We start from the raw sequence: 26,582 nt of genomic DNA, 5'->3' as shown, positions 1-26,582 counted from the left end.
AGAGCGGTCAAAATTGTCCTTAGTGGAATAAGGATATGTTTCTCGATTATGGAAAAAGGTTCGTCGTAAAAGGTTACGCCGATGCAAGTTTGACACTAATCTAGATGACTCTAAGTCTTGATCTAGATACATATTGAAAGTGGGAGCAATTAGCTAGAGTAGCTCCGTGCAGAGCATTGTAGACATAGAATTCGCAAAATACTTACGGATCTGTATATGACATACCCGTTGACTAAGATTCTCTCACAAGCAAAACATGATCACACCTTAGTACTCCTTGGGTGTTAATCACATAGCGATGTGAACTAGATTACTGAATCTAGTAAACCCTTTGGGTGTTGGTCACATAGCGATGTGAACTATGGGTGTTAATCACATGGTGATGTGAACTATTGCTGTTAAATCACATGGCGATGTGAACTAGATTATTGACTCTAGTGCAAGTGGGAGACTGAAGGAAATATGCCCTAGAGGCAATAATAAAGTTATTATTTATTTCCTTATATCATGATAAATGTTTATTATTCATGCTAGAATTGTATTAACCGGAAACATAATACATGTGTGAATACATAGACAAACAGAGTGTCACTAGTATGCCTCTACTTGACTAGCTCGTTAATCAAAGATGGTTATGTTTCCTGACCATGAACAATGAGTTGTTATTTGATTAACGAGGTCACATCATTAGTTGAATGATCTGATTGACATGACCCATTCCATTAGCTTAGCACCTGATCGTTTAGTATGTTGCTATTGCTTTCTTCATGACTTATACATGTTCCTATGACTATGAGATTATGCAACTCCCGTTTGCCGGAGGAACACTTTGGGTGCTACCAAACGTCACAACGTAACTGGGTGATTATAAAGGAGCATTACAGGTGTCTCCAAAGGTAGATGTTGGGTTGGCGTATTTCGAGATTAGGATTTGTCACTCCGATTGTCGGAGAGGTATCTCTGGGCCCTCTCGGTAATGCACATCACATAAGCCTTGCAAGCACTGCAACTAATATGTTAGTTGTGAGATGATGTATTACGGAACGAGTAAAGAGACTTGCCGGTAACGAGATTGAACTAGGTATTGGATACCGACGATCAAATCTCGGGCAAGTAACATACCGATGACAAAGGGAACAACGTATGTCGTTATGCGGTCTGACCGATAAAGATCTTCGTAGAATATGTAGGAGCCAATATGGGCATCCAGGTCCCGCTATTGGTTATTGACCGGAAACGTGTCTTGGTCATGTCTACATTGTTCTCGAACCCGTAGGGTCCGCACGCTTAAGGTTACGATGACAGTTATATTATGAGTTTATGCATTTTGATGTACCGAAGGTTGTTCGGAGTCCCGGATGTGATCACGGACATGACGAGGAGTCTCGAAATGGTCGAGACATAAAGATTGATATATTGGAAGCCTATGTTTGGACATCGGAAGTGTTCCGGGTGAAATCGGGATTTTACCGGGTTACCGGGAGGTTACCGGAACCCCCCGGGAACCTTATGGGCCTTCATGGGCCTTAGTGGAAAGGTGAAAGGGCTGCCCACCAGGGCTGCGCGCCTCCCCCCTTCCCCTAGTCCTATTAGGACTAGGAGAGGTGGCCGGCCACCCTTCTCCTCTTTCCCCCTTTGGGGATTCCTAGTTGGAATAGGATTGGAGGGGAGTCCTACTCCCGGTAGGAGTAGGACTCCTCCTGCGCCACCTCCTCCTGGCCGGCGCCTCCTCCCCCCCTTGGCTCCTTTATATACAGAGGCAGGGGCACCTCTAAACACACAAGTTGACACAAGTTGATCCACATGATCGATTCCTTAGCCGTGTGCGGTGCCCCCTGCCACCATATTCCTTGATAATACTGTAGCGGAGTTTAGGCGAAGCCCTGCTGCTGTAGTTCATCAAGATCGTCACCACGCCGTCGTGCTGACGAAACTCTTCCCCGACACTTTGCTGGATCGGAGTCCGGGGATCGTCATCGAGCTGAACGTGTGCTCGAACTCGGAGGTGCCGTAGTTTCGGTGCTTGATCGGTTGGATCGTGAAGACGTACGACTACTTCCTCTACGTCGTGTCATCGCTTCCGCAGTCGGTCTGCGTTGGGTACGTAGACAACACTCTCCTCTCGTTGCTATGCATCACATGATCCTGTGTGTGCGTAGGAAATTTTTTGAAATTACTACGAAACCCAACACTTAAGATAGACGAGGGGCCGCCGCACCATCCCTCTACCACGGCAACTTGATGGGTGACTTGGGGAGAGTTAATCTCTCTTAGATCGGTTTTAGGCCCAATCTGGTCGTAATCCGTAGCGACTCCCAGGGCGGCGAAGCGATCCAAGAGCTCATTTACGGAGGAAAGCTCCATTGGATCTAACTGCTCGGCGAGTTCCGAACTGACATGAAGATTGTTTTCGATGGCTCGAGAGGTCATCGTCGGTGTAGAAGCCGAACAGGAGGTCATAAGTAAACCACCTAGCCAGAGGGTTTGGCCGACAATCAAAGCTCCCTTAGCAACGGTGCCGTCTTTAAAGACGGGGCGAGGCATCCTTCCTGATGGCGACGACACAGAGGAACTCTCAATGAAAGCACCAATGTCGGTGTCAAAACCGGCGGATCTCGGGTAGGGGGTCTCGAACTGTGCGTCTAGGCCGGATGGTAACAGGAGGCTGGGGACACGAAGTTTTACCCAGGTTCGGGCCCTCTCGATGGAGGTAAAACCCTATGTCCTGCTTGACTAATATTGATGGTATGGGTATTACAAGAGTTGATCTACCACGAGATCAGAGAGGCTAAACCCTAGAAGCTAGCCTATGGTATGATTGTTGATGTGTATGTTGTCCTACGGACTAAAACCCTCCAGTTTATATAGGCATCGGATAGGGTTAGGGTTACATAGAGTCGGTTACAATGGTAGGAGATCTGAATATCCGTATCGCCAAGCTTGCCTTCCACGCCAAGGAAAGTCCCTTCCGGATACGGGACGGAGTCTTCAATCTTGTATCTTCATAGTCCAGGAGTCCGGCTGAAGGTATAGTCTGGCCATCCGGACACCCCCTAATCCAGGACTCCCTCAGCTAGCCTCTCTAGTATCGCGCAACTTTCGCCGGTACCATAAACCCACCATATACCTTCCTCAAAACAGCCACCATACCTACCTATTATGGCATTTCCATAGCCATTCCGAGATATATTGCCATGCAACTTTCCACCGTTCCGTTATTATGGCATGCTTCATCATTGTCATATTGCTTGCATGATCATGTAGTTGACATCGTATTTGTGGCAAAGCCAACGTTCATAATTTTCGTACATGTCACTCATGCATCATTGCACATCCCGGTACACCACCGGAGGCATTCACATAGAGTCATATCTTGTTCTAAGTATCGAGTTGTAATTTTTGAGTTGTAAGTAAATAAAGTGTGGTGATCATCATTATTAGAGCACTGTCCTAGTGAGGAAAGGATGCTGGAGACTATGATTCCCCCACAAGTCGGGATGAGACTCCGAACGAGAAAATAGGAAAAAAAAAGAAAAGAGGCCCAAAAAAAGAAGGCCCAAAGAAAAAAAAGAAAATGAGAGAAAAAGAGAGAAGGGACAATGTTACTATCCTTTTTCCACACTTGTGCTTCAAAGTAGCACCATGATCTTCATGATAGAGAGTCTCCTATGATATCACTTTCTTATACTAGTGGGAATTTTTCATTATAGAACTTGGCTTGTATATTCCAATGACGGGCTTTCTCGAATTGCCCTAGGTCTTCATGAGCAAGCAAGTTGGATGCACACCCACTTAGTTTCTTTTGTTGAGCTTTCATATACTTATAGCTCTAGTGCATCCGTTGCATGGCAATCCCTACTCACTCATATTGATATCTATTAATGAGCATCTCCATAGCTCGTTGATACGCCTAGTTGATGTGAGACTATCTTCTCCTTTTTGTCTTCTCCACAACCACCATTCTATTCCACCATATAGTGCTATATCCATGGCTCACGCTCATGTATTGCGTGAAGATTGAAAAAGTTTGTGAACATCAAAAGTATGAAACAATTGCTTGGCTTGTCATCGGGGTTGTGCATGATTTAAATATTTTGTGTGGTGAAGATAGAGCATAGCCAGACTATATGATTTTGTAGGGATAACTTTCTTTGGCCATGTTATTTTGAGAAGACATGATTGCTTAGTTAGTATGCTTGAAGTATTATTATTTTTATGTCAATATTAAACTTTTGTCTTGAATCTTATGGATCTGAACATTCATGCCACAATAAATAAAAATTACATTGAGAAATATGTTAGAAAGCATTCCACATCAAAAATTCTTCTTTTATCATTTACCTACTCAAGGACGAGCAGGAATTAAGCTTGGGGATGCTTGGTACGTCTCCAAGGTATCTATAATTTTTGATTGCTCCATGCTATTATATTATCTATTTTGGATGTTAATGGGCTTTATTTTACACTTTTATACCATTTTTGGGACTAACCTACTAATCGGAGGCCCAGCCCAAATTCCTATTTTTTGCCTATTTTAGGGTTTCGAAGAAAAGGAATATCAAACGGAGTCCAAATGGAATGAAACCTACGGAACATGATTTTCTCAACAAACGTGATCCAGGAGACTTGGAGTGGGCGTCAAGAAACAACGGAGGAGGCCACGAGGCAGGGGGCGCGACCTCCACCCTCGTGGGCCCCCCATTGCTCCACGGACGTACTTCTTCCTCCTATATATATCCACGTACCCCCAAACATCCAGGAGCACCATGATAACCTAATTCCACTGCCGCAACCTTCTGTACCCGAGAGATCCCATCTTGGGGCCTTTTCTGGAGCTCCACCAGAAGGGGTATTGTTCACGGAGGGCCTCTACATCAACTACATGGACTCTCCGGTGATGTGTGAGTAGTTTACTTCAGACCTTCGGATCCATAGTTATTAGCTAGATAGCTTCTTCTCTCTCTTTGGATCTCAATACAAAGTTCTCCTCGATCATCTTGGAGATCTATTCGATGTAATCTTCTTTTGCGGTGTGTTTGTTGAGATCCGATGAATTGTGGGTTTATGATCCAGATTATCTATGAACAATATTTGTTTCTCCTCTGAATTCGTTTATGTTGATTGGTTTATCTTTGCAAGTCTCTTCGAATTATCAGTTTGGTTTGGCGTACTAGATTGATCTTTCTTGCAATGGGAGAAGTGCTTAGCTTTGGGTTCAATCTTGCGGTGTTCGATCCCAGTGACAGAAAGGGAACCGACACATATTGTATTGTTGCCATCGAGGATAAAAAGATGGGGTTTATATCATATTGCATGAGTCTATCCCTCTACATCATGTCATCTTCCTTAAAGCATTACTCTGTTCTTATGAACTTAATACTCTAGATGCATGTTGGATAGCGGTCGATGTGTGGAGTAATAGTAGTAGATGCAGAATCGTTTCGGTCTACTTGTCTTGGACGTGATGCCTATATACATGATCATACCTAGATATTCTCATAACTATGCTCAATTCTATCAATTGCTCGATAGTAATTCGTTTACCCACCGTAATACTTATGCTCTTGAGAGAAGCCACTAGTGAAACCTATGGCCCCCGGGTCTATCTTCCATCATATTAATCTTCCAATAATTAGTTATTTCCTTTGTCGTTTATTTTACTTTGCAGCTTTATTTCTCTTTATCATAAAAATACCAAAAATATTATCTTAGCATATCTATCAGATCTCACTCTCGTAAGTGACCATGAAGGGATTGACAACCCCTTTATCACGTTGGTTGCGAGGTTCTTATTTGTTTGCGTAGGTGTGTGGGACTCGAGCATGATCTCCTACTGGATTGATACCTTGGTTCTCAAAAACTGAGGGAAATACTTATGCTACTTTACTGCATCACCCTTTCCTCTTCAAGGGAAAACCAACGCAGTGCTCAAGAGGTAGCAGGGCACAGGTCAATTATCAGGGTAGATGGTGTCGTTTCATACGAGCACTTGCTCTCATATGGGCGGTCGTTTTGACCCCTGGCGGCTCCAATAAGCCCGAGAAAGAAGGTAAATCACCCCATCTCTTCTTCTTCTTCTTCTTCTTCTTCTTCTTCTTCTTCTTCTTCTTATTCTTCTTCTTCTTCTTTTTCTTCTTCTTCTTCTTCTTCTTCTTCTTCCTCCAAACCCTAGTAAAACTTCACCCGATCTTTGCTCGTCCGATTTCGGTTCAAATCATTCCGTGTGATCGATCTACAACATGTTTCTCCTATGATCCCCAATTCATTTTTCACGAATCCACATTCTTCATGCCTAGCATTGCCATGACTAGGATATTGATCCAAAATTGATTTTGGCTTGGATTCGTTGATGCTTTTAGAGGAGTATGATTTTGTGACTACCGTAGGATCAATAGTGTTTAATTGTATTGGACTGAAAAACTGTTTTGTAGATGTTTACAAGGATATCTACTCACGTACGAGGTGCTTCACACCGCACCGCCACAAGAAGTTCTCACTCAAGGGGTCGTTTTCACCAACCATGAAGAAGGAAGAAATTCCAAAAACTCAATAAAAGGAATATCAAAGCAACCAACTGGGCTTATGTGACAACACTCGCCAAGCTAGGTATTACTAATGCTTACAATTTGCTTTGTCATAATCTCAGGTTGCATCATTTTGTTTATCAGAGATGTGAGACATATGAATGCACGACGTTTGAGTTTCTCAGCACTCTCTCGCACAATGTTGGTTTGGTGCTAAATGCATATGAGGAAGAGAGGATCACTTTCCGTCTCCTGAATCAAGATTTCAACATTACTCTCAATGAGTGGTGTAATTACTTTGTCTTCCCCAACAACGATGATGATCTTCGACATGTTTATGTTTTCACTGACCCGCACCCAAGGCTTCTACCGTATGGGTCGTCATGGCTCAAGGCAAAGAGCCAGTTGCATTGAAAGTATAGGTTATTTCTATTATGTTATCACAAACTCGTTGCAAGCACAAGGAGAAGTTTCAAAGGTGAATGATGAGAACATGGTAGTTCTCGGGAAAGGAGCAAACATTGACGCCGGTCATTCGCCCAACCTAGGGGCAATGCTTTTGCTACACCTCATGCATCAAGTAAACAATGCACAAGGAGTTACCGTGTGTGGAGGAGCGATCACCATGTTGTCCAACTCCCATGGCCTCAACTACAATCACCTTCACCCCATTTTTGGTAACACCCTTGTTAATATTCTTGTTCTTTCTAGATCTGGAATGGTAATAGTTCGTAATGGTCGTCATTATATCAGAATTCCTAGAGTGGCATACTTGTTGCCCACTCCTATGCCTAACCGTTTTTCCATAGAATATGGACAACTGCATTATGTCGCACAGGAAGGAGATGCAATTTTTGACCAAGAAGGGCCAGAAGCAAAACAAGTTGACGAAGAATATCTCGCCACAAGAAGAGGAGCAGCCTCAAGGGCAGCCACAACCAGGAGACTACACCACCTATGCGGACCTCAGTAGCCTCCACAACTCTATTAATGATATGAGCAACCTCGTTGTGTCCCTTCGAGTCACATCCGCCTGCATGAACATGAACTTCTCCAACTGGAGCGAAGGATGGTCTCCTGCCCAACTACCACAATGATGCCATCGGTTTGAGCTAAGCTTGGGGGGGGGGGGTCATAACCACTTCTACATCAAGATGTGGCAGTATTACTTGAATAAATTATAATGATGTTGTACTTAAGCTCATGAAGCTTCAAAACACTCGTGTTGGTTTTTCCCAACACTTTACTTTTTATTTTCTTTCGTTTTTCTGTTTGTATTTGCAATTTTTTGTTTGGAAGTTAGTTTTCAAAAACTCAAAAATAAAAAATAGAATGATTTTTGCTCTTACTCTTTATTAGGCTCCTTGGAGCTCATTTTGCATTTTTGTTTTCAAAGGAGTTGATCTACGTCGGACAACGAGGAATGCAAGAGTAAGGAAAAGAAGTGTGTAAATTCGCAACCGTGAACGTATGTCCTACGACTCCCGTCTTTTGCACTTGAAATACTTAGAGTAGATATAGTACTATATGTGATATGTGCAAATGGTAGTAAGTCTTGATAATTAAGACAAATGTTTTGTTCTAGTAGTTGCAGTAATTTTGTAGCCTTTGTACTTTTTAGTTTAGACAACCAAGACTTGCTGTGGGACTGCTTTTCATTGAAATGATCTTAACTAAGAATAACCATGCACAAGAGAAAGTCTTGAAAGACTTGGGAGTTGATAAAAAATGTAGAAGAAATGATGTTTGAAATGCTCAACCCCGTGTTGTTAATTTTAATATAATTGATAGCACTTGTGGATTAACTTGTCTAGAGGAACTTAATTGAAAGTAAACGAGATTGTGCCAGAAATATGTGTTGTATGTGTTACATGGTGCTTCGGCTCCTTGTTGGTTCCATGGCCCTGCTACTATATGCATGTGTACATGTGTAAATGTGGCTTTGTCACCTTTCTTGATATTATGCTGAGGACTCTGCTAGCCAATGAACGATCCACCAAGAGAGAAAGCTCGAATTTTGGCTATGAGTTTGTTACCGTATGTAGTGGCAACACTACAAACGCATATTATTTGGCTTTCTTTTGAATGGGTGTGTATGTGGTAAATAAAGGGGGCTGATCAAATGACCTCGAAAGATACAAATAAGGTCCATAGTTCCCAAACATTAAGTCACAGCCCAACTCTATGCATGATCACTTATTTGGCATAATCCCTTTACGTGACAACAAAAGTTCTAGCAAACAATGATTGAAATAAAGTGCTTAAGAGCCTTGAGGATGAAATAATTGTGGGTGTGTTTATGAGCATTAGAGCATCGATCATATGCTTCTACATGCTTTTCACTCCCTAATATATGGTTTCATGGCTCCATCAAAGAAAACTCTTTCGTGCATTCTCGGCAAGCAAGTGTTGTCTAGAATAAATAGAATGAAGTGTTGCAAAGTTATTTTATCTAGTAGATCGTGAACTTTGTATTGATTATCTTTGCTTCACCAATGATCGCACAATAACCATGCCACCACTACAACTAAGCTACGCTTTCAGGTCAAGAAGCGGAGGTCTATCTAGTCGTACCGATCATAAATGGACCATAACCTTCTCGTTATTTTGGTTTAAACAACTGATTTTCTTATGATTCAGATTTCTCTCTATGTTGCTCGAGGACGATCAAACGTGTCAAGTGGTGAGTCCAGCTGTCACCACATGTCACGTGTTAGACGCTTCATGTGGAATGTTTTTAACATGCGTTTTCGGATTTTAGATGTTTTTTGGCTTCTGACTGTTTTTTCTAGGTTTTAGAAATTCCTTCTCGTAGAGCACATTTGTGTTTCATGGGAAAAAATTGTGTTTCCATGAGAAGCATGGTTGTGTTTCTCGTGGTCATGGAAGCACATATTTGCTTCCGTGAGAAGCATTATTTGTTTTTTCATCAGAAGCATAGTTTGTGCTAGAAGCACAACCTATGCACCCCCAAGGAAAAAAACACAATATGTGGCTTAAAAAGCGAAAACCACAACCGTGCTTTTGGGCTACATGTTTTTTCTTCCGTTTTGCCCTTTTTTGTTTTTGTTTTCCTGGATTTTGGTTTTTTTACTGGTATTTTTGTTTCCGGGTTTTATTTCCGGTTTATGTTTTTTTTCTCAAAAAGTTTGTTGAAACCTATTAACACCGGGCTAGTTTTAAAGAACTCGACGCGAGACATCCAACAGTTTAAGAGATAAACCATTTTAAATAACGTACATACAATGTGCCATTTGTCAGCATCTGAGAAGACTAGGAGTGATTTAAGTGATTTCAGCTACCTGCTCGTGAAATTTTTCTTGTTGGCAACCTACACGTCAAATAGGAGCCCCGTTTTTTTTTGTTTTTTTAGAAGAGGAGCCCCGCTGTAAGAAGCTGTAGAGCAGCTGCAAACTAGATAAAAGCCCAACAAAAGCCCAACACAGCAACACTCCTCGTTCACTTCGCCTGTCTTCCAGTTCCACGCCGCACATCCCCTCTTCTCGCCGTCGCCGCGGCACACCCAAAGCCTCGCCGGCGGGGATGGGAGCACCTCAAACGGGCTCCCTGGCTGTCACTCGCTTCTCCTCCGGTACGTACGCCACATACGTCGTAGATCCCCTCTTGTTTCCTTCCTGCTCCCTTCACCGATGGCGATGGATCTCCAATCTCTCCCTCATCCTCCTCCGCCCCCGTTTGCAGATTGACCGCCTCCTCTCTCCACGGCGATGGCAGACGGCTCCAGGGACATTAGCAGGCGGCGGAATCCAGCGGACAAGCTCACCGAAGACCTCGTCGTCGAGATCCTGTCGCGCGTGCCGTACAAGTCGCTGTGCCGGTTCAAGTGCGTCTCCAAGCGGTGGCGCGGCATCATCTCCCACCCCGACCACCGCAAGGCGCTGCCGCAGCACCATCTCCATGACCTCGCCGGATTCCTCTACTCGAGCCGCGGCCCCGGCCCTGACTATTTATCAATTCACAATTTCAACCATGTCTCGCCGGGAGGCCGCCCTCCTATCCGCCCTACACTCCCCTTCCTGCCTGACTGCGAGCTATTCGACCTTCTGGATAGCTGCAACGGCCTGCTCCTCTGCCGCCGCTTCGAGACCGCTTATTCGCGGGCATTCGACTACGTGGTGTGCAATCCTGCCACGGAGAAATGGGTTGCTTTGCCCGGCTTCTTCAGCAAGATGCAGGCAGCTCGCTTGGGGTTCGACCGGGCCGTGTCCTCGCACTTCCATGTGTTCCAGTTCGTGGAGGATGGGGCTGCAGATGCAAATGCCGATACAGACGACGATGATGATGGCGATAGTTTTGGGCACGTCAGAGCGGTTGACATCTACTCGTCCAAAACCGGGGCCTGGACTCACAAGGACAGCGGTTGGGACTTCCTACCTAGGATAGTGAGTGATTCTAGAAGTGTCTTTGTCAATGGTTTTCTGCATTTGCTCGCCATCGAGTCTACGGTGGTGGCAATGGATGTGGAGGGAACTACTTGGAGGGCTATTCCTATGCCGGACGATGAGGATGCCCCCATAATAGATGTTGATGTCGGGTTCATTGACCTGTCTCGAGGGCGTTTGTATCTGGCAAATAGTGATCAGCATGATTTTGATAAACTGTCGATCTGGGTTCTCGAGGACTACGGCGGTGAAGCGTGGGTCTTGGAGCACAGTGTCAGGTATGTGAATCTATTTGGAGTGAAGAATGTCCGGCTGGGAGACGAGTACCATATTGTCGCCCTCCACCCACAATGAAACACAATTTTCCTAGTTTATGGGCATGAGAAGGTATTGATGTCTTATGAAATGGATACTGGGAAAGTGCAGTTCATCCACGATCTTGGACAGGGTTCCATGGAGCCTTATCTTCCTTATGTTCCCTTGTACTCAGACGCATTGGCAGATTGGCACTGATAATCTGGCTCGCATTTTGCTGTTCCATTGTTGGCTTTTTAGATAATGGTGAATCATAGGTCTTACTCCCAGGTAATATCGGCAGCTATTCCCTTTTGTTCTCGAGTATACTCTGTAACCTACTTTATGGGGCTATCTGTCCAGTTAACTTAGTAATGCTAGCTGCTTCTCTTATGTAAACATATATGTGACATATGTGTTTATGGTTGATAGCAGCGTACGTGCGACAGCATTTACTATTTAACTTCATGGAGCTATCACTAATTTGTATCATTATTGATGGTTGTGATTGTCCAGATCGTTGGGTTGGGCCGTTGGCATATGTGCAGTGAAATATGGGAGGGAATATATGTTCTATTCCTCTTGCCATTGTAATGAACAATAAAGCATGTGAGTTTATGTTCCTTTGCTCCTGTCAATGTTGAAATTATCAGCACTAGTGAAGCAAAGCTATTCTTTTTCTGTTAGATGTTGTCTAGAGTTTAAATGATCATAAGTAAAACTTTCTTGATTCCATCAATAAAACTGCTTGATTCACTCTGTGTCATATTCAGTTCCAGTGTCGGTTCAGATCCTAAGTCTGAAACTAACCCTTTGTCAATTTGGTCTAGAAAATTGCCTGATTCACTTCAGGCTGTATTTAGTTGCAATGCCTGATTCACTTCAGGCTGTATTTAGTTGCAATGCCTAGACAACAGACTTTGCAGATTGTGAGTTCAGGTGCAAATGGGTACTAAATTACAGTACAATGAATTATATGTGTCAGAAATCCGAGGCGCGTGTTGATACGAGGGCAATGAATCACAACATGGGCTGTTCCTATCATCTCTATGACAGGCGTTTGGACCGTCCTCGATTCCTCGTAGTGTTGATGAAGCTCCAAGTGGGGTGACCAGACCCAGAATCCATCTTCAGGTCAGGTGCTGATGAGCGCATTGAACTATCCATATGGTGATGACATTGCTCTCTAGCTACCCGGATGGATCTCTTTACTTCTTGAAAAATGATGGGAGTTTCTCTGGAAATATGATGCAACAAAACCAATCCTACTCTCTCAACCTAGATGCGAAGTTGCAGACAGGATGATATTACTACTATCTTGCACCCAACCAAACCCTATCACCACACATAGGTACAACCACTGCCTCATAGACAAAACCACCGCCGCACAGGAGTAACTTATATAAACAAAACCCACGAGAAGCATAGTTGTGCTTCTCGAAAAATAATTATGCACCCATGAGAAGCACAGTTGTGTTTCTTGTGGAAACACATATTTGCTTCTGCGAGAAACACAACCTTTGTTTTTGCCAGAGCTCAATATGTGCTTCTACAAATAGCAAATCCGTGCTTCTACGATAAATACAGTTGTGCTTCAACTTTAAAAGGGAAAAAATATAGTATGTGCTTCATCGTAAAAAGAGAAAAGCATAGTCTATGCCAAAAAAATGATGAAAACCCCAACCATGCTTCTGGGCTTCGGGTTTTTTCCTTACTTTTTATAATTCATTTTTATTTTTTATTTTTGTTTTTTGTTTTTTTGTGAAAAAATATTGTCCAAAACTATTAATATGAGTTCTAGTTTTGAAGAACTTGACAAGAAATTCAACGGCTGGAATGGTTCAGTATATACACCCACGATTTAAGAGATACAATATTTTGAATAAAAAATTGATAGAAAAAAGAAAACTTACGACAAGTGGTGCACACACATTATGTGAGCATTTGAGATGATGAGGAGTGACCTTTACAAGGACAACTCTTAAGAAATCTCTAGCAGATCCCGCAAACTGGACCATCCGGCAAAATAACTGCCGGTTTGCAGGACGGAGCCCGTAAACCCGGCTCGAATAGACCCCCAAATTAAGCCGTCCTGGATTTTTTTTGTGGGATCCCGAATCCGCGTGGTCATTTCCTCCATATCTACGGGATTGAGGGCATTTCTTGCAGCGATCTGGAAAATAAAAACCGATTGGCGGGAGGGAACTTTCAGCTCCAACCACAGTCTTTCCTAAATGCGACCTCGCCGAAACAAAAGTCGTATTGTATGCAATTTTGCCAGGATAATGGGATATTTTACGGGATATGTTCTGCCGGAACAAAAGTCATGCTGTAAAAATGCGAAAAAATGTTTTGCGGCCGACTTTTGCAGGGCGGGGTATACCCGTGCTCTAACCAGTGATTTCAGCAAAAATAAGCACCTTTATTTTTAGGCAATGCTCTTTTTTCCCTTTTTCTTTTTGAGGATCCTTAGGCAACGCTCTTATAGAACAGCTGAAGTGCAGGCTGAAATCTAGACACACCGCTATCCTCCTCCGCTATCCTCTGCCTGTACAGCCCAGATAAAAGCCCAGCCCAGCATACCCCTCAAAAAAAAAGCCCAGCACGCCACAGCATACTCCTCATTCACTTCCCCCGTCTTCCAGTTCCACGCCAGTTGTCTCAAAAAAAAGTTCCACGCCACACCTCACCTCACCTCGCCGCCGCGTACCCAAACCCTCGCCGGCGGGGACGGGAGCACCTCAAACGGGCTCCCTCGCCGTCACTCGCTTCTCGCCCGGTACGTGCGCCCCATTCGCCGTAAATCTCTCTTCCTTCCTTGCTGCTCTCCTCGCCGATGTCGATGGATCTCAAATCCCTCCTCCTCCGCCCCCCTTCGCAGGTTGACCGCCTTCTCTCCCCACGGCAATGGCGGACGACTCCAAGGACATCAGCAGGCTTCTGAATCCAGCGGACAACCTCACCGAAGACCTCCTCATCGAGATCCTGTCGCGCGTGCCGTACAAGTCGTTGTGCCGGTTCAAGTGCGTCTCCAAGCGGTGGCGCGGCATCATCTCCCACCCCGACCACCGCAAGGCGCTGCCGCAGTACCATCTCCATGACCTCACCGGATTCCTCTACTCGAGCCGCGGCCCCGGCCCTGACTATTTATCAATTCACAATTTCAACCATGTCTCGCCGGGAGGCCGCCCTCCTATCCGCCCTACACTCCCCTTCCTGCCTGACTGCGAGCTATTCGACCTTCTGGATAGCTGCAACGGCCTGCTCCTCTGCCGCCGCTTCGAGACCGCTTATTTGCGGGCATTCGACTACGTGGTGTGCAATCCTGCCACGGAGAAATGGGTTGCTTTGCCCGGCTTCTTCAGCAAGATGCAGGCAGCTCGCTTGGGGTTCGACCCGACCGTGTCCTCGCAGTTCCATGTGTTCCAGTTCGTGGAGGATGGGGCTGCAGATGCAAATGCCGATACAGACGACGATGATGATGGCGATAGTTTTGGGCACGTCAGAGCGGTTGACATCTACTCGTCCAAAACCGGGGCCTGGACTCACAAGGACAGCGGTTGGGACTTCCTACCTAGGATAGTGAGTGATTCTAGAAGTGTCTTTGTCAATGGTTTTCTGCATTTGCTCGCCATCGAGTCTGCGGTGGTGGCAATGGATGTGGAGGGAACTACTTGGAGGGCTATTCCTATGCCGGACGATGAGGATGCCCCCATAATAGATGTTGATGTCGGGTTCATTGACCTGTCTCGAGGGCGTTTGTATCTGGCAAATAGTGATCAGCATGATTTTGATAAACTGTCGATCTGGGTTCTCGAGGACTATGGCAGTGAAGCGTGGGTCTTGTAGCACAGTGTCAGGTATGTGAATCTATTTGGAGTGAAGAATGTCCGGCTGGGACACGAGTACCATATTGTCGCCCTCCACCCACAACGAAACACAATTTTCCTAGTTTATGGGCAGGAGAAGGTACTAATGTCTTATCAAATGGATACTGGGAAAGTGCAGTTCGTCCACGATCTTGGACAGGGTTCCATGGAGCCTTATCTTCCTTATGTTCCCTTGTACTCAGAGGCATTGGCAGATTGGCACTGATAATCTGGCTCGCATTTTGATGTTCCATTGTTGGCTTTTTAGATAATGGTGAATCATAGGTCTTACTCCCAGGTAATATCGGCAGCTATTCCCTTTTGTTCTCGAGTGTACTCTGTAACCTACTTTATGGGGCTATTTGTCCAGTTAACTTAGTAATGCTAGCTGCTTCTCTTATGTAAACATATATGTGACATATGTGTTTATGGTCGATAGCAGCGTACGTGCGACAGCATTTACTATTTAACTTCATGGAGCTATCATTAATTTGTATCATTGTTGATGGTTGTGATTGTCGAGATCGTTGGATTGGGCCGTTGGCATATGTGCAGTGAAATATGGGAGGGAATATATGTTCTATTCCTCTTGCCATTGTAATGAACAATAAAGCATGTGAGTTTATGTTCCTTTGCTCCTGTCAATGTTGAAATTATCAGCACTAGTGAAGCAAAGCTATTCTTTTTCTGTTAGATGTTGTCTAGAGTTTAAATGATCATAAGTAAAACTTTCTTGATTCTATCAATAAAACTGCTTGATTCACTCTGTGTCATATTCAGTTCTAGTGTCGGTTCAGATCCTAAGTCTGAAACTAACCCTTTGTCAATTTGGTCTAGAAAATTGCCTGATTCACTTCAGGCTGTATTTAGTTGCAATGCCTGATTCACTTCAGGCTGTATTTAGTTGCAATGCCTAGACACAGACTTTGCAGATTGTGAGTTCAGGTGCAAATGGGTACTAAATTACAGTACAATGAATTATATGTGTCAGAAATCCGAGGTGTGTGTTGATACGAGGGCAATGAATCACAACATGGGCTGTTCCTATCATCTCTATGACAGGCGTTTGGACCGTCCTCGATTCCTCGTAGTGTTGATGAAGCTCCAAGTGGGGTGACCAGACCCAGAATCCATCTTCAGGTCAGGTGCTGATGAGCGCATTGAACTATCCATATGGTGATGACATTGCTCTCTAGCTACCCGGATGGATCTCTTTACTTCTTGGAAAATGATGGGAGTTTCTCTGGAAATATGATGCAACAAAACCAATCCTACTCTCTCAACCTAGATGCGAAGTTGCAGACAGGATGATATTACTACTATCTTGCACCCAACCAAACCCTATCACCACACATAGGTACAACCACTGCCTCATAGACAAAACCACCGCCGCACAGGAGTAACTTATATAAACAAAACCCACGAGAAGCATAGTTGTGCTTCTCGAAAAATAATTATGCACCCATGAGAAGCACAGTTGTGTTTCTTGTGGAAACACATATTTGCTTCTGCGAGAAACACAACCTTTGTTTTTGCCAGAGCTCAATATGTGCTTCTACAAATAGCAAATCCGTGCTTCTACGATAAATACAGTTGTGCTTCAACTTTAAAAGGGAAAAAATATAGTATGTGCTTCATCGTAAAAAGAGAAAAGCATAGTCTATGCCAAAAAAATGATGAAAACCCCAACCACGCTTCTGGGCTTCGGGTTTTTTCCTTACTTTTTTTAATTCATTTTTATTTTTTATTTTTGTTTATTGTTTTTTTGTGAAAAAAAAATTGTCCAAAACTATTAATATGAGATCTAGTTTTGAATAACTTGACAAGAAATTCAACGGCTAGAATGGTTCAGTATATACACCCACGATTTAAGAGATACAATATTTTGAATAAAAAATTGATAGAAAAAAGAAAACTTACGACAAGTGGTGCACACACATTATGTGAGCATTTGAGAAGATGAGGAGTGACCTTTACAAGGACAACTCTTAAGAAATCTCTAGCAGATCCCGCAAACTGGATCATCCGGCAAAATAACTGCCGGTTTGCAGGACGGAGCCCGTAAACCCGGCTCGAATAGACCCCCAAATTAAGCCGTCCTGGATTTTTTTTTTGTGGGATCCCGAATCCGCATGGTCATTTCCTCCATATCTACGGGATTGAGGGCATTTCTTGCAGCGATCTGGAAAATAAAAACCGATTGGAGGGAGGGAACTTTCAGCTCCAGCCACAGTCTTTCCTAAGTGCGACCTCGCCGAAACAAAAGTCGTACTGTATGCAATTTTGCCAGGATAATGGAATATTTTACGGGATCTGTTTTGCCGGAACAAAAGTCATGTTGTAAAAATGCGAAAAAAACGTTTTGCGGCCGACTTTTGCAGGGCGGGGTATACCCGTGCTCTAACCAGTGATTTCAGCAAAAATAAGCACCTTTATTTTTAGGCAATGCTCTTTTTCCCTTTTTCTTTTTGAGGATTCTTAGGCAATGCTCTTATAGAACAGCTGAAGTGCAGGCTGAAATCTGGACACACCGCTATCCTCCTCCGCTATCCTCTGCCTGTACAGCCCAGATAAAAGCCCAGCCCAGCATACCCCTCAAAAAAAAAGCCCAGCACGCCACAGCATACTCCTCATTCACTTCCCCCGTCTTCCAGTTCCACGCCAGTTGTCTCAAAAAAAAGTTCCACGCCACACCTCACCTCACCTCGCCGCCGCGTACCCAAACCCTCGCCGGCGGGGACGGGAGCACCTCAAACGGGCTCCCTCGCCGTCACTCGCTTCTCGCCCGGTACGTGCGCCCCATTCGCCGTAAATCTCTCTTCCTTCCTTGCTGCTCTCCTCGCCGATGTCGATGGATCTCAAATCCCTCCTCCTCCGCCCCCCTTCGCAGGTTGACCGCCTTCTCTCCCCACGGCAATGGCGGACGACTCCAAGGACATCAGCAGGCTTCTGAATCCAGCGGACAAGCTCACCGAAGACCTCCTCATCGAGATCCTGTCGCGCGTGCCGTACAAGTCGCTGTGCCGGTTCAAGTGCGTCTCCAAGCGGTGGCGCGGCATCATCTCCCACCCCGACCACCGCAAGGCGCTGCCGCAGCACCATCTCCATGACCTCGCCGGATTCCTCTACTCGAGCCGCAGCCCTGACTATTTATTGATTCGCAATTTCACCCATGTCTCCACGGGAGGCCGCCCTCCTATCGCTATCGACCCTTCGCTCGCCTTCCTGCCCGACTGTGACAGGTTCCACCTTCTGGACAGCTGCAACGGCCTACTCCTCTGCAGCCGCTTCGAGACCGCTGATTCGCAGGCATTTGATTACGTCGTGTGCAATCCTGCCACGGAGAAATGGGTTGCCTTGCCATTGCCGGGCTTCTTCAGCAAGATACAGACAGCTCGCCTGGGGTTCGACCCGGCCGTCTCCTCGCACTTCCATGTGTTCCAGTTCCTGAAGGACGGGGATGGCCACGTCAAAGGGGTTGAGATCTACTCGTCCAAAACCGGCGTCTGGAGTCACAAGGACAGCGGTTGGGGCTTCCCGGCTAGATTAACGAGTTTAAGTGCCTTTGGCAATGGTTTTCTTTATTTTGTTGCCATCTGGTCTGCGGTGGTGGCAGTGGATGTGGAGGGAACTGCTTGGAGGGTTATTCCTATGCCATGCAATCCGTTTGGCCCTGAAATAGATCTTGCTGTCGGGTTCACTGATCCGTCTCAAGGGCGTTTGTATTTAGCAAATATTGATCATCATGATGGTCACAGACTATTGATCTCGGTTCTTGAGGACTACGGCAGTGAAGTGTGGGTCTTGAAGCACAGCATTAGTCCTTTTGATCTACTTGGAGAGAAGTATGTACATCGGGGAATCAGGTTTCACATTGTCGCCCACCACCCGCGACGAAACATGATTTTCTTTGTTTATGGGCATGACAAAGAACTCGTGTCTTATGAAATGGATAGTGGAAAAGTGCAGTTCATCGGCGTTCTTGGAAATGGTTCCGTGGGACCCTACCTTCCTTATGTTCCCTTGTACTTGGAGGAATTGGCAGATTGGAACTGATACTCTGGCTTGCATATCGCCGTTCCATTGTCGACCTTTCAGATAATGTTGAATGATAGGTCCCTTTGTAATATCAGCAGCTATCCGGTTTGATCCTTCTGATGTTGTATTACTCCTCTTTTGTTGTCGGGTGTACTCTGTAACCTCACTTTATGGGGCTAACTGTTCCCGTTAACTTAGTAGTGCTAGCTGCTTGTCTTGTGTAAACATATACTATGTGTTTATGGTTGGTAGCAGCATACGGGCAGCAGACTTTGCTATTTAAAATTTACGGAGCTACCATTTATTTGTACCATGATTGATGTTTGTGATGTCCAGATTGTTGTGTTGGGCTGTTAGTGGATGCCCTCTTTTACAAATAGTGTATGTGTATCCTATGTTGAAGTTTATTGTGCATTTTAGATATGTAATTGTATGGGCAGTAAAACATGGGAGGGAATTTATGTTTTATTCCTCTTGTCATTGTAGTGAACAGTAGAGCATGTCAGTTTATGGTCCTTTGCTCCTGTCATGTTGAAATGATCTGCACTAGTGAAGCAAAGCTATTCTTTTCTGTGAGATGCTGTTTAGTCTGGAATTTACAGCATCAAAGGTAAAAAATTCTTCATTCTATCAATATAACAGCTTGATTCACTCTGTTTAATCTGTCGGATCTCAAGACTGAAACTAACCTTGTGTTGATTTGATCTAGAAAAATTGTCTGATTCACTTCCTGCTGTACTTAGTTGCAATGTCTGATCTTTGCCAGCAGATGCTTTGAACTGTCGTTTAATTTGATACAGAAGGATAGGTGCCATCTTTTTCAGAGCCTCTACGGTATATTCATATTATTTATTGGGTTATTTACAGTAGAACTCTGAATTTTTAGCCTCCCTGCTGGTGCCTCACGTCCAAATGGGTATCAAATAAACAGATTTTGCAGCGTCCAAATGGGTATTAAATAACAGCTTTTGCAGATTGCGAGTTCAGGTGCAACTTCAGAATGAATTCTACGCGTTAGAAATCCAAGGTGCATCTCGATCGGATGAGGGCAAGCAATTGCAACATTGCTGGTTCGATCATCTCCACGACGGGCATTCGGGCCGTTCTATCATCTCTATGACATCCGACCATCCTCATAATGTTGAGGAAGCTCGGGAGCGAGTAAACCACAAGGCTCTATCCAGACGACATTATTTGGACGATTTGCAGCCGACGATTGAATCCAAAGCTCTTCGTGTGTGGAGCAGTTTTGGCTTTTGGCTCGAAAACAAACGCCGAATGATGCAACTTCTCCAAGTGAGGTGACCAGACCCAGAATCCATCTTCGGGACAGGCGCTGATGAGCACATTGAACTATCCATGTGGCTCTCTAGCTACCCGGATGGATCTTTTTACTTCCTGAAAAATGATGGAGTTTCTCTGAAAACATGATCCAACAAAACCAATCCTACTCTCTCAACCTAGATGCGAAGTTGCAGACAGGATGACATTACTACCATCTTGTAACCAACCAAACCCTAACACCACACATAGGTACAACCACTTCCTCATAGACAAAACCACCGCCGCGCAAGAGAGTAACTTATATAAACAAAACCGAAGCTGAAACAGGTTCCTTATATATACTGCTAGTACATGTTTATTGTTCTTCAGCAGAACAGTAAATACAGGCTTTTTAGCTGCAGGAGCAGGAAAATGGTTCGCCGGAGTCAGGCCTTGTACACGGCGCATGCCTTCTTTGGGATCCTGGTCCTCGCCCTCTTGGCGTCGACGGTGATGCGGCACGTCACGTGCACCTTGTGCGTCACCCGCACCAGCTTGCCGATGACGTACCCCCGGGAGACGAGCTCGAAGTCCACCGTCAGCGGCACCGTCACGTCGTTCCCCGACAGCGAGAGCCCGCCCCCCGCGCCGTAGAGGGGCACCTTCTCGCCGTGGATCACCGCCGACACCAGCCGGTGGCTCTTGCTCGGTTGGTAGTACTTGTGAACCTGCATTCATAGGAGAGGTGTTAACATCAGATTTTTGAATTTGCCAGTGATTGTGAGTCAAACCAGTACATCACATATCTTGATGAACATACTATCCTGCTACTCTTTATACTAAATGCCCATCCCCCTTTCTTGACTCAAACTTACTGCCTTTTCTAGTTTAAATCTGCAGGACCTTCGATCCGATACTCCGAGAAGGATAACAAGAGTACAACATATTGGAAAACGCTTCAAGGATTCAGTATTTGAATGCAGTTTGCAAATTCACCCTTCACTTGAGTGGTGAAATGCAGAGGTAAAATGAGTATGGCTTATTCACCACTCAAGCTGTTCACATACTCCACATGGTAAGATGTGGAGCACCATTATTCAGAAATGGACAAATGACTTGCCAGGAAGAAGAAGCGCCGACAACACCTCTCTCTAGGCTGTTACCCAGAAACCAAAAAGAGCATACCTGTCCGACCCCGATGGCGATCTCCGAGTAGAGCAGGCGAACAGGGCCCGAAGAGACATGAATTCCGAACATTGAAGCAGGGTTGTACACAATCATGTTCAGGGAGCAGTTCAGCGTGACCATCTTGGTTGGAACCCCACTGTGGTCTGTGCCCTCTCCGGCATAGAAGTTGTCCATGGCTATGCTCTGCGCAAAAACAGAGTAAAAAGAAGTTCTTGGTTAGTAGTAGAACATTTTCTACAAAACCTTCATACTGAGAAATTCAGATCCGCAGCACAAGTTCACCGTACCAGAATAGTACAAAGGTACATTGTACTGTGTTTTATAACTACTGTAAAACTTTTTTGTGAACAGGGGGAGGTTTGGAAATGTGAGTGAGACAGTCGACAAGCTGGGCTGACTGCAGTGGCAGCCGGCAACATCTCTATCAAAAAACAGAAGAAAAATGTAATAAATTATTTTGCCTCGTGGTCATTGTTTTATGTTTCTTTCTCTATGTAGTAAGTATACTTATTTAGTGGCCTATCACTAAATTCCAACGGAGTTTGGTTTTTCGAAGAGGGGGTCAGAAAATGCCCAGCGAAGAAGCTGTTTCAGCTGATTTGGCTCTTCTTCAGTCAGCGGCGCTTTGCCTTAGATTAACATGATTTACACTACTAATGGTAAAAAGATAAATACCCTTTGATTTCGAGTTCAGAGCAAGGAGCCACGGTGAATAAGCGCCGATTCTAGAGAAAACAGAGCTCAAATGGATCTACCAGCACAAATTTTGCCTGCACAATTCGGAGTCTTTGCTGACCATTCTACCAGGAGATTTGAATTAAATTAGTGATGTAGTTGGTGTTTAAATTCAATCTACCCGGAGTCACAAGTGAAACTGGAGCAATTGATGTTTGAATTCATGTCATATTATCGTGTAGGAAAAATTCAGTTCAGAGTGTGCTGAGGAAGTGAAACAAGCAGGGTGGGTGCACGAGATGAATGGATATGGATACGGGTGTGCTACCTTGACGAGGACGTCGGGCTCGTAGGGGCGGGCGGCGCCCCAGACGATGAGGCAGACGACGGTGAAGAGCAGGAGGAAGCTGACGAAGGCGAGCGCGAGCTTGCAGCGGCCGGAGAGGCCGCTGTCGCCGCCGGAGAGGCCCTCGTAGGAGCCCTCCTCCTCGATGACGCTGCACTCGGGCCACCCCTTGGCGTTCACGGCCTTGAGGCCCCCGCCCCCGCCGCCGCCCTTGCGCCCGCTGCCGCCGCGGAGGATGCCGGAGAAGCGGCTGACGGAGGAGGCCCGGGAGTGGCGGCCGTAGGACGGGTGCGAGGGGGACTCGTTGGGGCTGTTGTACACGGGCGTCGCCTGCATCGACGACGACTTGTACCCGCCCGCGCCCCCGCCGTCGTGCGCCGAGTCCCGCGACGGGCTCTGCACGTAGTAGGCGCCGCCGCCGGCGGCACCTCGCTTCGGCGACCGCGGCGGCGACGACGCCGCCAGGCTCGTGATGTCCGAGTCCGACTTGCCGTGCATCATCTCCACCGACTTGAATCCTGCCCGAGCCACCGGCGAGCGCCCACGATCAAGAAAACCGGAAGAGCGAAAATGGAAAGAAACGGGAAGCGGAGCGGCTCTGCGGGAGGGTTTTGGGCTCCGGCCCGGCCGGATCGTACCTGCGGCGGGAGGAAGCAGATGAGAGCTCCGGGAGGCGGCGGCAGGGGAGTGAAGGTGGTGGTGGTGGGGCGGCGGGGAGGTGGAGGCAGAGCGGGGGTGGGGGGTGGGGTGCAGTGGAGCAGTGGCAGGGGAGGGAGCACTAAAAGAAAGAGGGGGACGGAGCGGTAACGCGCCGGAAAGGGCCGGGCCAACCTCCGCGCGCGGGATCCTCTGCGGCGTGGCGGCGGTGTGCGGTGGCGCGTGCGCGTGCGGGGAGCAGGTGATGGATGGATCGGGGCAGTAGGTAGGTGGTGGTGGTGCGATTTGCTTTCACGGCGGACGCCGTGGGGTGAATGGTTTATTGGAGTGTCGGCAGCGCAGAGAATGTATGTCTCCTCCCGCGCCGGGACCGAGGCCGCGCGTGCGTCTCACCCAGCCTCCGCTCACACACCAAAGCCCTTTCCACACACTCTCCTTCTAAAAAAAGTTACCGTGCACGCGTCCGTCTTAAATCGTGTGCGTCGATCGGTGCAGAGGTTGGGGCTCGACGATGCAAAAGAGCTAGCTTGCACGCGTGCATCTTAAGCTGTGTGTGTCGATCGATGCAGAGGTTGGGGCTTGGCGACGTGAAAGAGCTAGCTTGCACGCGTCCATCTTAAGTCGTGTGTGTTGATCGGTGCAGAGGTTGGGGCTCGCAGACACAAAAGAGCTAGCATGCACACATCCATCTCTTTTTTTTCCATCTTAAGTCGTGCATGTATGCATCGATCGATGCAGATGTTGGGGTTCGGCGACACCTACCGCATAGGGTACGTGGCGTTTGCGTCGATGAGTCTTATATGTATCGTCCGGTGGGATCTCTATCCCCGGATAGCTCTCTCGTGCTCTCGGCGTCATGTTTCGAGTGATTTCCACATCGTCCAAGTTATCCCTTAGCTGGTGTTTTGGCTCGACATTCGTAATGTCAGGCGTACACGTAGATGTTGTTCACACTGTTGGTGGAAGCAAAATATATTGGGCGATGGTTGAAACTTACTCGGTTTACTATATGGAGTGAAATGCCAATCATTACAAGTGGAGTTTTGGTTTGCGGAGAAAGCATTTTATTTAGTGGCATATGCGCTTCTGACTCCATGAGTAAGAATTTCAATGGGCATATCCCATTCAATTCAGGAATCCTCATGCCTCTCTGCTAGTCGATCTTTCACTTTATGATTCTAGTCTCTCTTTGATACACAATCCTCTTCGACAAGAAGGATTTTCTCGTGTGTTTCAAGCTTGATTAAGCTTCTGGTGAATGGTGACACAGTTATGTGAGGTCAATTCGCTAGACAGGTTGATGAATATGGCTCGATGTAGACTGGTGTGATAGCCTTCCACGTTTCATGTTCCTCTCCCGAGTTATAACTATTTTTCTAACTTCAAGATCTTGAACCGGTTTGCACCAAAGTCAACTTTATCTCTCGTGCTCTCTACGTCATGTTTCGAGACATTTCCATGCCATCCAAGTTATCTCTTAGTTGGCATTTGGCTCGACGTTCACAATGCCATGCATACACGTTAAGGTTTTGCACTGTCAGTGCAAAGCCTATATTGGACGGTAATGGAAACTTATTTGGTTTACTATGGAATGCAATGATAGCCATCATGGGTGGAGTTTGGGTTGCATTGAGAAAACATTTTCTCTAGTGATATGCACTTCCAACTCCATTATTACGATTCCAATGGGCATACCTCATTCAATTAGAGAATCCTTTTGGCTTTCTGCTAGTCTATCGTTTACTTTATGATTCAAGTCTCCCTTTGATGCACGATCCTCTTCGACAAGAAGGATTTTCTTGTGTTTTCAAGGCTAATCAAACTTTTGGTGAATAGTGAAAAAATGTGAGGTCACTTTGATGGACGGATTGATGTAGACTGGTGGGATAGCCTTCCACATTTCATGTTCCTCTCCTGAGTGATAACTATTTTCTAACTTCGGGATCTTGAACCGGTTTGCTTCAAAGACTTCATCTCTCATATGCTCTATGCGTCATGTTTCGAGTCATTTCCACATCTCGAGTTTATCTCTTAGTTGGCACTTGGCTCGACATTCACAATGCCATACGTATACGTTAAGGTTTTGCACTATCGGTGCAAACCCTATATTGGACCGTAGTGGAAACTTACTTGGTTTACTATAGAATGCAATGACAGTCATTATGAGTGGAGCTTAGGTTGCCTTGAGAAAACATTTCCTCTAGTAATATGCACTTCCAGCCCCATTGTACGATTCAAATGGGCATATCTCAATCAAGCAGGGAATTTTTGGCTCTCTGCTAGTCGATCACTTACTTTATGATTCGAGTCTCCCTTTGACACCCAATCCTCTTCGACAAGAACGATTTTCTTGTGTTTTCAAGGCTGGTTAAGCTTCTGGTGAATAGTGAAAAAATGTGAGGTCAATTTTCTTGATGGATTGATGAATCATGTGCCTTTCCTAAGTGATAACTATTTTCTAACTTCGGGATCTTGAACCAATTTACTCCAAAGACTTTATCTCTCACGATCTTCACGTCATGTTTTGAGTCATTTCTAAATTCACAGTGCAAGACGTGAACGCAACATCTTCACACTGTTCGTTTAAATCGCTATAGTTGAAGTTTTTTTTCTTTTTGGTTAATATGGAAGTTTTTTTTTGCAGGAATGGTTAATATGGAAGTTGAAGTTTATTGATATCAGAGGAGTTTGGGAAACCTGCTAGCATTCTACTAGTCAAGCTATGGTCAATCAATCCATTTGCGATCAAAATCTTGCTTGATACACAGATTATTGTACAAAGAGGGGTTCTCTTGAATTTTTAGGGTTGATCAAGTGCCTGGTGAAACATGGAAGCATTATATTGTGTGAGGCCAAATCACCTAACAGATTGACGAATATGGCACGATAGACTAGTCCACTTATACTATACAATCTTGAACCAATAGGGCAGCCTTCTGCATATATCATGTCCCTCCCTTGCTTGGTAAGTCTTTTCCAACCTTAGACAAAGTCATCTGACAAAACTTTACCTCGAAATCTAAAGAAACAAAAGATATCTTCTCGTGGTTGGTATCAAACTTAAGTTACCTTGTGAATCTACAACAAGTTTCCGTTTTTTGTTAGTTTGTCGAAACGCGGGCTGAACATACCCTTGGAAAACAGTGGCGTGGTAGATGCATGCAATCCCAAGCGTATTCGCGAAAAAAAAGATGCATGCAATCCAATATTCTGTATGTTGTTGATATCCTAGAACTAGAAGTAACAACAGAAAAAAAAAAACCCACTCTAAACGAAGCTATATAATCCGCGTAATGCCCATCTCCAAACAGTGCGGTGCGATATC

General features: G+C 45.4%; 3 protein-coding genes and 1 pseudogene across 3 annotated transcripts; 3 read left to right on the top strand and 1 right to left on the bottom strand.

The window, feature by feature from the left end:
- Nucleotides 1-9,959: 9,959 nt before the first annotated feature.
- On the top strand, nt 9,960-11,907 carry LOC123151535 (F-box protein At1g30790). Its single transcript, XM_044571232.1, has 2 exons — nt 9,960-10,116; nt 10,227-11,907. The coding sequence occupies exon 2, from the start codon at nt 10,253-10,255 to the stop codon at nt 11,279-11,281; it is 1,029 nt and encodes a 342-aa protein (XP_044427167.1). The 5' UTR covers nt 9,960-10,116; nt 10,227-10,252; the 3' UTR covers nt 11,282-11,907.
- Nucleotides 11,908-13,784: 1,877 nt separating this feature from the next.
- LOC123150234 (F-box protein At5g07610-like) lies at nt 13,785-15,783 on the top strand (annotated as a pseudogene).
- Nucleotides 15,784-17,680: 1,897 nt separating this feature from the next.
- LOC123150483 (F-box protein At5g07610) lies at nt 17,681-19,521 on the top strand. Its single transcript, XM_044570328.1, has 2 exons — nt 17,681-17,878; nt 17,981-19,521. Exon 2 carries the CDS (start codon nt 18,007-18,009, stop codon nt 19,144-19,146), a length of 1,140 nt encoding a protein of 379 aa, XP_044426263.1. The 5' UTR covers nt 17,681-17,878; nt 17,981-18,006; the 3' UTR covers nt 19,147-19,521.
- Nucleotides 19,522-20,660: 1,139 nt separating this feature from the next.
- Nucleotides 20,661-23,490, bottom strand: LOC123150484 (uncharacterized). Its single transcript, XM_044570329.1, has 4 exons — nt 23,239-23,490; nt 22,583-23,118; nt 21,577-21,762; nt 20,661-21,119 (listed from the first exon to the last, which is right to left on the bottom strand). The coding sequence occupies exons 2-4, from the start codon at nt 23,099-23,101 to the stop codon at nt 20,838-20,840; spliced, it is 987 nt and encodes a 328-aa protein (XP_044426264.1). The 5' UTR covers nt 23,102-23,118; nt 23,239-23,490; the 3' UTR covers nt 20,661-20,837.
- Nucleotides 23,491-26,582: the final 3,092 nt, after the last annotated feature.

The sequence above is a fragment of the Triticum aestivum genome, chromosome 7A (genome assembly GCF_018294505.1).
Source record: "Triticum aestivum cultivar Chinese Spring chromosome 7A, IWGSC CS RefSeq v2.1, whole genome shotgun sequence".
Classification (NCBI taxonomy): Eukaryota; Viridiplantae; Streptophyta; class Magnoliopsida; order Poales; family Poaceae; genus Triticum; species Triticum aestivum.
This window is presented reverse-complemented; position numbering and strand designations above follow the sequence as displayed.

Excerpts from the sequence above, each read along its gene's own strand:
- LOC123150484 (XM_044570329.1), bottom strand. The coding sequence starts at position 23,101 with ATGATGCACGGCAAGTCGGACTCGGACATCACGAGCCTGGCGGCGTCG. Across the intron at positions 21,763-22,582 it reads AGCCCGACGTCCTCGTCAAG|AGCATAGCCATGGACAACTT; the intron begins GTAGCACACCCG and ends GTTTTTGCGCAG. Across the intron at positions 21,120-21,576 it reads TCGCCATCGGGGTCGGACAG|GTTCACAAGTACTACCAACC; the intron begins GTATGCTCTTTT and ends CTATGAATGCAG.
- LOC123150483 (XM_044570328.1), top strand. The coding sequence starts at position 18,007 with ATGGCGGACGACTCCAAGGACATCAGCAGGCTTCTGAATCCAGCGGAC.
- LOC123151535 (XM_044571232.1), top strand. The coding sequence starts at position 10,253 with ATGGCAGACGGCTCCAGGGACATTAGCAGGCGGCGGAATCCAGCGGAC.